The 9,154-nt window shown below is 41.4% G+C and overlaps 1 protein-coding gene across 2 annotated transcripts; it reads left to right on the top strand.

Moving 5' to 3' along the window:
* Nucleotides 1-304: 304 nt before the first annotated feature.
* LOC309884489 (aldo-keto reductase family 1 member B10-like) lies at nucleotides 305-8,761 on the top strand (the record flags this gene model as incomplete). Of its 2 annotated transcripts, XM_082773512.1 has the most annotated exons (10): nucleotides 305-410; nucleotides 1,017-1,184; nucleotides 2,225-2,341; nucleotides 3,064-3,141; nucleotides 4,031-4,153; nucleotides 5,489-5,595; nucleotides 5,775-5,856; nucleotides 6,920-7,003; nucleotides 7,844-7,926; nucleotides 8,256-8,761. In XM_082773512.1, exons 1-10 carry the CDS (start codon nucleotides 342-344, stop codon nucleotides 8,296-8,298), a joined length of 954 nt encoding a protein of 317 aa, XP_082629638.1. In that variant the 5' UTR covers nucleotides 305-341. The 2 variants fall into 2 exon arrangements, with proteins under 2 accessions (XP_082629638.1, XP_082629637.1); XM_082773511.1 differs by lacking the exon at nucleotides 8,256-8,761 and having other exon boundaries at nucleotides 7,844-7,996.
* Nucleotides 8,762-9,154: the final 393 nt, after the last annotated feature.

The raw sequence follows: 9,154 nt of genomic DNA on the forward strand, positions 1-9,154 counted from the left end.
CCCAGACCCCTGCCTCTTGATGTCTGAGGCACACTAGTCTCACAGAGCTTCCCTCAGCCTTTAGTCATCAGCGCTCTGAAAGCGTTTCATCCCTACATGAAGGCCTTCCGGAGACAGCATGCTAAGTGCTGAGTTCATCGTTAAATCAGCCGTTTTTCGTCTGGCTTGCTCAGTGTAAACTAAACAAGTAAATTAAAAGATCCTCAGCAGCCAACCAAGCCTTGACAACGCCCTGCGCCCTGCGAGAGCCTGGGGAGGCGGAGAGAGAGGTGGAGGCAGAGGCTGGGCCAGGACAGCTTTAAAATGCCTGCGGGCAGCCTAAGGAGACCGGCAGTGACACCATGGCGAGCCCCTGTGTAGAGCTGAGCAACAAGATGAAGATGCCCATCCTGGGGCTGGGCACCTGGCAGGTACCGGGGCAGGGGCCATGGTTCCTGTGGGTAAAAAAAATCAAGATGCGGGGGCTGCTGTGGAAGGTGTCCGTGGGTTGGTGTCAGTGTCTGCTTGCAGCACTTGTATAACCAGGCAGCTGGAAGGGGGGGAGTAAAGGAAGAAGGCAACAAGTATAACAGAAGGAAGAAGGGAAAATAAAAGCAGGAGCAAAAGAATAAAGTAGATTGCAAAAGGCTTTCTCACCCCCTGGCACTTGCAGCTCACCCCCGTGGGATGGGGGGTCACTTGATGGGAGCATTGTGCCACCAACCTGCTTTTGTGGGGAAGGGTTTGGGGAAGGTAAAGTGGCAAAGCTGCTTGGGTGATGCTGGGGGCACATAAAGGGAAGTGAAACCCCTAGAAGGAGTAGGGTCAAAATGTCCCGCGGAAACTAACTGCTTTCTGCTCCAGTCCCAGGATTTCAGTCCTTTCCCTACAGCAATGGGAAGTTAAAATTAAATTTAAATGCAGCTGACGAGGAGACACCAGCAGCTGCTGGTAGGGGAGACTTGGTGCAGCTATCACAGCAGTGAATGCTGGCAGAAGGTGATGGAAGAGCTCATAGTTTGGTTGTCTGCTTTCAGGCTTCTCCAGGAAAGGTGGAAGAGGTGGTGAAGCACGCTATTGATGCAGGCTACCGGCACCTCGACTGTGCCTATTTCTACCAAAATGAACATGAAATAGGGAATGCAGTCCAGCAGAAGATCAAGGAGGGAGCTGTGAGGCGGGAAGATCTCTTCATTGTCACTAAGGTATGAGGATGCAGGAATGTTGGTGCATTTGGCTTTTCTTGCAGAGAAACCCTTGTTTCATCCCTAAAGTACCCTAAGGACCTATTCCCTTCTTTTATACTCATTTTATGATAACCTTGTTGCAGAGTGTAAATTCCATTCTTTGTTTGCAACTTGGACTGAACCTTACTAGGAACTGTTGAAAACTTAGCTGTTGCTAAACTAATAATTCCATTGCATTTACTGAAGGTTCATATGTGTGCACCCTACAAGGATCAGGAAGAACAGACAAATCAGATGTCTGAATTCAAAGGTGCTGTGCTACTTACTGATGTGCAAGACACTGAAAATGGTGTAATGTAGAAAAAGTAATCCTAAAAGAGAATAGAAATTAAACTATGGGACTTAAGTCTCAAGTATTTTCTGTGTATGTACTCCATTCCCTCATCTTATCCACTTGTCTCAGCAATGCTCGTTACCAAAAAGTGAAAATATTTCAATTAATAGACTTATGACTTGAGGTTTTTCATGTGCAAAAACAGAAAATACTGAGCAGAACAAAACTCTTTCACACTCTTATTTTTACTTAAAGAATAGTTCTTAATTTGAATAATACTTGCGAGTTCCTCTACCTAAGCACTTGAATTTTCATTTCAAAAATAATTAAGTAGAATTCAGAATGGTCCTCACAGTGGCCAAGTAGTCAGATAAAAAGTACAGAAAGAGGGTAGTTATGGGGTGCTCAAGACTTGAAATTTAGTCTTTAAAAAAAAAAAAAAAAAAAAGATATACATAAATAATCTCTAACAGTAAAAATATGCTGTATACCTGGCAGAGATTTACATCTTGTTCAGAGAATCTCTTTTCATGAGTAAGAATACTGCTTTTCCACCTTCACTACTAACTCTTCTATCTGTGTATATTTGTCCTACATTAACCATTGAAATCCAACCCCTACAATTCTGTGATTCTGTGTGAATTCTATGAAGTATTAGCATCTTTTTCTCTGGTCTGGACAATGGAACCTGCAGAGTCACAGCTGAGCTTTGTTTCTTCCACAGTTGTGGAACACATTTCATGAGAAGTCCTTGGTAAAGGAAGGGTGCAAAAGAAGCCTTGCTGCACTGCAGCTGGACTACCTTGACCTCTACCTGATACATTTCCCTACGGGATTTAAGGTAGTTCTTCTTTACATTCCTCTTTTCTCCTTACCTGGTTAAAAACATAGTGTGTTTTCTCATCTGTGCTGTGTCCATCTTCATTATACATCAAGGATATGCTATGGTTCCTTTGTCTCTTCCCTGAACCTGGAAGAAGCCAGCATTTGGTCAGTAACTAGGCAGTAGTATTTTTAGGGTGTGCATCTGGCCTTCCATGTGTATTAGACTGAGATAGCTGTGGTTATGAGTATTGCTAATGAACACCCTGGGTCTTCAGGGAAAGTGTAACCAATGGATGATGGAGTTTGGTATCATGGCCTTGTGCTGGGCCAGACTGGTGTGATCATATCATCTTTTCGAGATGTGGGCTTGATCTGGAGAAACCAACTGTGAGAAGTGAAACACAGTACAGAAAGAACTTGCTTCTAGTCCCCCTCCCCCCGCACCAGTGTAAAATAAACAAAAACTCTAGAATAAAAGTATGGGAGTGTCTGTTCCCTTCTCTCCAGACCTGCCTAAATTACTCAAATATTTACTACTAATCCCCATCTCTTTGTATGCAATGATTGATTTGTAGAAGTATGGCCCTTGTCCAAGAGAATACCGAGGAACATGAATAATTTTTAGTGATATGTTTAAACAAACTACTAACTTACTACCTGTAATTCCCAGTCAGAAATCGTAATATACAGTAGGAAATGCAACTTTTAAGTCCCTGTGATTCTGCCTTGAAATAACAGGCTGGTGAAGATCTGATGCCTACAGATGACAAGGGTATGGCAATCCCCAGTGATACAGATTTTCTGGACACATGGGAGGTAAGTTAATGTTTGGTCTTTTGTGCATGTGTCAGCACTAAAAATGGAGCAGAAATGTGCATGTACAATGAAATTAAGGGATGGGTTTGGGTACAGGTTTGGGTAGTTGCACAAAATTACATTTCATGACCAGAAAGAGCTGCTGCTTTCTCTTGTTTTCAGGAGCTGAAAGGGTATGTCTTCTCTATGAATAAAGAGGACAAACCTATGAGCACTGTAGGTGCTGTCCCTAAAACAATATTTGAACATGTACAATGGTAGAACTGAGGCATGTATTAATGCAGGCGTGGCTGTTAATTTACTGGGAGTTTCATACAGATAAGGAATTCTCATACTTTTCAGCATGGGGCATCAGCATCTCAGGCCATCCTTCAATCCTCATTTCCTTGTGGACTGGGAGGATTCAGTGTCTGTTCCTGCTACCTGCACCACTGTGGTGCTGCAGCTCTGGGAATACATAGTTTTCTCTACAATGGCAGATTACAGCCACAAGAAAGTATGCGGAGATAACTAGGTTTAGTCTAACATCTTCCCTACTGCATTCTGCCAACTCAGAGGTAGTATGCTGGCTTAGGACAAGGTGGGGGGATCTCCCCTGCTTTTTCAGCTCTAGTAAAATGACTCCCAGAGAAGCCTAAGCAAAATATTTCCATCCCATTACAAAAGGGTTGGCCTACCCTTTTTATGTTACTTTGCCATCTGCAACAGGACATAAAGCACACAGATAATACAAGGTGCAAAGATATATATTTTCTTAAAATTGAAGATACTGTCATTTAATCTACTATGGGATGTTTCTTGGTTTGTCACAAGCTTTAATGAAATAAAATACTGTACATGACAGTTAATACCACCTCATAAATACACATTTGTTGTCCTCATTCATTAGGCTATGGAAGAGCTGGTGGACTGTGGCATGGTAAAAGCCATTGGAGTTTCCAATTTTAACCATGAGCAGATTGAAAGAATCTTGAACAAGCCAGGACTAAAGTACAAGCCTGTAAATAACCAGGTAAGACTTTTATCTCCACTGATGTCAGCTGATCTTGGAATATGCCTAAATATATTTGAGTTATACTTCAGCTGTTAAAGCTGACTTATGCCACGACCTTTAAAATAGTTTCAGTGCCATGGAAAGATCTCACAAAACACTAGGTATCTCTTTGTATGTAAAAGACATGTTCGGCCTGGCTCAGGTCATTTTTGGGAAAACAGATTTTGACTCTTTCCTTTTGATTCTTCACCTGCAACCGTAACTGTTCTCATTTTGCACAGCCCTTCTGACTGAAACAGTTCTAAACTAGAAACAATGATTATATAGCTGTAGCATTCAGCCAATGCTAGGGATTTACTATAGCCCTGATCTGATAGATACCTTAAACTAGGTCATTGTCATGCTGCTGTTACAATCCAATATGCAGGGTGACTAAACCCTCAACAGTGTTTTCCAGCTGCAATAACATGTGGTGCTTTTGACAGAAGGGGATGCTCCTTTCTATACTGCATTCATTTTTATGTCATCTTGCTGTATTTAAATAACTTAAATGAAGTAACTTAACATGAAATTCAAAATTATTTCCTTCTCTGGAAAAAAACACCACCACAACAAAAAACAACTAGATAGTAGCACTACACAGATGTATTATTTTTAAAGCACTGGCTTCACACTGAAGAAAACAGGAAAACTTATACACATGTAAAATATTATTAAACTTTATATCATGCTTCTTCTGTAAGAAAGAAGAATCAAGATCTTGCCTGTGTATTTGAGTAGGGATTTCAGCAGCCAAAGCACAGATTGAAGCAACTTTTTCTGAAGGTCAGGGAGCCTGCAGCAACCAGGACTCAGGCTTCTTTGTCTATTCATATACCATCTCCTCAGGGGAGGGATGGGGAGGATGTCCAGAAGGGCTAAGCTGAGGAAGCTCATTTCCCTCACCTTCTTTGGGAATCAAGGAGACTCCCTGAGGTTGCATGACTCAGAGCAGAAACCAAACTCCAGGTATTCTGAGCAGCCCCTCTGAAGATGCAGTTATGCTCTCCTGACTAGTCCAGGAAGACTGATTTCCTAATTTTTGCCACAGATCCTGCACTTTCAGTCTTCCCATCAATTTCTTACCATGTTTGTGTAGTATGTGGCATGAGGGAGACTTATTATCTGTATTAAGCTTCTAGATATTGCTGTGACATTAATAATTTTAATAACATTTTTAAAAGATAGATTTTAATCATGATCCTGGGAACCTTTTCTTCACATTGTCCGTGACCCAAGAGGATTTCAAACCTTATGCTCTGGAGCCCCATGCAGTCTGCCTCCATGCCAACCAACAGGTTTCTGTGTTTACAGATTGAATGCCATCCATACCTGACCCAGGAGAAGCTGATCAAGTACTGTCAATCCAAAGGGATCGCTGTGACAGCATACAGTCCCCTGGGTTCTCCAAACCGGCCATGGTAAGAAACCACAGCAGCCTTTCTCTACAAAGACGACTGGATTTGCAACTTGAATCTTTGTGGCAGAGTATGCAAATAATGCAGCTACAATGAGAGAAATGCTCTTGCTTTGTTGCAGGGAAGCTAATACCTTCCTACCACCAGTATGGTAGCTAATACCTGGTTTTTGCTTTTATTAGGGCCAAGCCAGGGGAACCCCTGCTGCTGGAAGATCCTAAGATTAAAGAGATTGCAGCTAGATATAATAAAACCCCTGCCCAGGTAAGTGGGGATGTCAGACCAAACTCTTCCTCCTACTCAGACATTTATAGGAGTCAATGGCCAGTCTTTGCGGATGCTGCCTTCCCTAAGGATACAGTACAATGGGGTTGAACTACTCTTGACTCTTCGTACTGCCCCTGTTCTTAACAGCATTCATGTCTCTTAGAAAACATCTGGTAATTCATGTTGAGTATTGAGCTTGAAGGAGCTAATCAGTATGGGTATGAGCTTACCTCAAGTGTCCCCCTTCCTAGGGAGATTTATTCTGCTCCCAGAGAGAAGTGCTCCCTCTCTGAAAATCACTTTCCTATGAGATTTACTTACAAATCATCAAACCAACACATTATTCCTTTCTCCAGCTAAGTTAGCAAGTTACTCTTCAGAGAAGCAGAAGTAATTTGCAGAGCTATCTGATTGCTTGCTGTTTGCTCACCTTCACAGAGAGTCTTTGAAAGCTGCTTGATTAGTCAAGGTGAAATGTTTTTCTCTATGGTTTGCTAGACTCACTAAAGAGATCTTCTTGCCCATAGTGGACAGGAATTGCATTTCAAACAAATCCACGTGTTCACAGGCAATTAACCATAGTCACATTTTAAAATGGGCAGAGCAGGCAAAAAATGTATGCAACAATCCTTTGTTGATGGAAAAAACTTCAGAAATCTTTTTTTCTATTTAAAGCATTCTGAAAGCTTAAGTTAGGTGAGGTACTTACCTATGAGTATGAGGTGAGGTACTTACCTATGACCTAATTTGGTCTGAGCACCCATGTAATACAAGCCAGAAGCATCATCATTTTTCTCTCCCTCCACCCCCCCAAAAAAAAAAAAAAATCATTAAGAAGCCAAGATATAGAAACAATTGATAGTTTTTCAGTAGACTGCCAGCAAATGCTGGAACATCAAAACTCCTCTGTGCAGTCTTGTATTTTTCCAAAGAGTGAATGTGGTTGTAGAAAGAGGAATGGGTTTGTGGGAAGAAAAAAAAAGTAAGAGAAAATGCACAAAATGCATTTGAAGATTTTTTTTGCACCCCTATGCTCATAATTCTCCCTGTCCTTATTTAGGTCCTGATCCGGTTTAACATCCAAAGGAACGTGGCTGTCATTCCCAAGTCTGACAAAGTGCAGCGCATTAAGGAAAACATAAAGGTGAAGTTTCCATCAGGACTGCAGCCACCTATTTACATGGCATAGGCACCCACACCCTAATCCCCTCTGTGTTTCCAGGCAGCACCCAGGAGTCAGTGAAAGGGGAGCACAGAGATATACAGATCAGGGCTCAGTAGTACCTACCCACCACACCTTTTTCTGTGGGGAGAAGGATCTTGTTATCTCCAATAGACAAATGGGTTACACCAGGGTGGGTGCTGGAAGTGGAATCACAGTTTGGGGTTTCCCTTCTGGGAGATGCTTAATGAGCCCTGCTTTGGGGCATAAAGGAACAAACTGCAAACACCACGCTCATTAGCAATTTGTCTCATTTTGAGGCTGTGGTTTTCCTTGGCAGGGAGAGTCAGCCGGATGCTTGGTTTGATGACATGGCATCTTAGATGGTTGCTCTGTTACTTTCAGTTCATGCTGCTATATTTTGGAGTCATTTCTTTTATTAACCACTAGCAACAATTCTTAGATGACATCAACTGTGAGACAATAATTTGCAGTTGGTATCCAGGAAGTCCTTACACACTGAGCAATCAGCCCTTAGCACCTACGTTCGCTGTCAGTGCATTACAACACAAACAGAAGTGGTGTTTGCATTCAAGTACCTGCAGCTGAGCTACTGCTATGAACAGCGCCTCAGAGAGAAACGAACTAATTGGTAAATTGACATCTGGCTGAGAAATAAGATGATTTCTTAACTAGCACTAGCATAGATGCAGTGTGTTCTTACCTTCAGTCATAATACATGCTGGAAGCACACTTCGTATCTCACTACTTATGAACCTAACTAAAAAAGAGACTTTTGTTTCCTTTTTTTTCTTCTGCTAGGTGTTCGACTTCGAGCTGTCTAAAAAGGAGATGGATGTCATCCTCAGCTTTAACAGGAACTGGAGGGCAGTTCCAGTAGCCCAGTATGTTTCTCATTATCCTTATTATCCACTAGGCCTATCTCTGTCTGTATTTTCATCCCCTGTATCTTGAAAGTATACCTGACCAAAACTAGAGACAGTTCCCATCTTAAACCTTGGTGATGAGACATCCTGGAACTGACATCAGGAAGGAGAGGCATTCAGCATCTTGGTATTGCATGTGCTTGTTCACAAGCATGTGTTCAAATTAATGACAGCTGTCAGCTGCAAAACTTGAGTACGTTGGCAAGGGGGAGGGCCACTGCAGTAGGGAAATGCTGCTGAAGATGCTTGCTACAACACCTGTAAAAACAAATTATTTCTCTTTGCAGGGCTGTCAATCATAAGGACTACCCATTCAAGGCAGAATATTAGCACCAGTGGTTTCTGCGAGACCTCTATGTATCTCCTTCCAGATTAGATGTCCTCTGTATCTGAGTCCTGATTTCTTCTTTTGTACTTGATGATCATTAAAAGTGGTTACTTGCCCTCCTTTTTTAGGAGGAGACCACTAGCTGGTGAAAGAATGCATCAATGGGGACGGGTCTTTTGTTGAGAGGGTTAGCTGAAATCTGTTCTTGATTAATAGTTTAAAAAAAAAAAAAAAAAGACAATGTCTCATTTCTGTTTTTTTCTTGTCTTAAATAATTAAAGACATGTTTAACAAACAAAAAAAAAATCTTGAAAGTAACTAATTTTTTTAATGTTGTTTTCAGTGCAGTAAGTCTTACTGGCTTATGAGTGGCTGTTGAAGAACACTGTCTTTAATTACTTTGCTTATTACATAGTTGTGATTTTTATGGTGTGAATCATTAATGCTTTAAAATTTTATATGAACAACAAGAAAACAAAAAATAAAGTTTGAATAACACCAAAACTTTGTCACTGTGATGCTTACATTGTTTGATGTGACTATTTAAAAACATGCCTGAAGTTTTGTTTTTCAATTTTCATAGAGGTAGGAATGGGCTCCTATGCTTCCTGTGCAAGGACAACACTGGGAAAAAAACTAATTTGGGGCTTATGCATCAAACACACTAAAAGCTAGAAGCTAAAGAGCAAAACTGCCCTCCCTCTGAACAAGAGGTGACAAGGTAAAGACAGCAACATATGTAGTGATAACCTACATGAAAATAAATCCAGCTGAACATAGGTACTATCTAGGAAAGCAGGGCAAATTGTTCTTGAAATCTCAAACACATAACTTGTTTTTTGCAACTTTGCTAGAAGC

This window comes from Aythya marila (assembly GCF_965140915.1).
Source record: "Aythya marila genome assembly, chromosome: 1".
Classification (NCBI taxonomy): Eukaryota; Metazoa; Chordata; class Aves; order Anseriformes; family Anatidae; genus Aythya; species Aythya marila.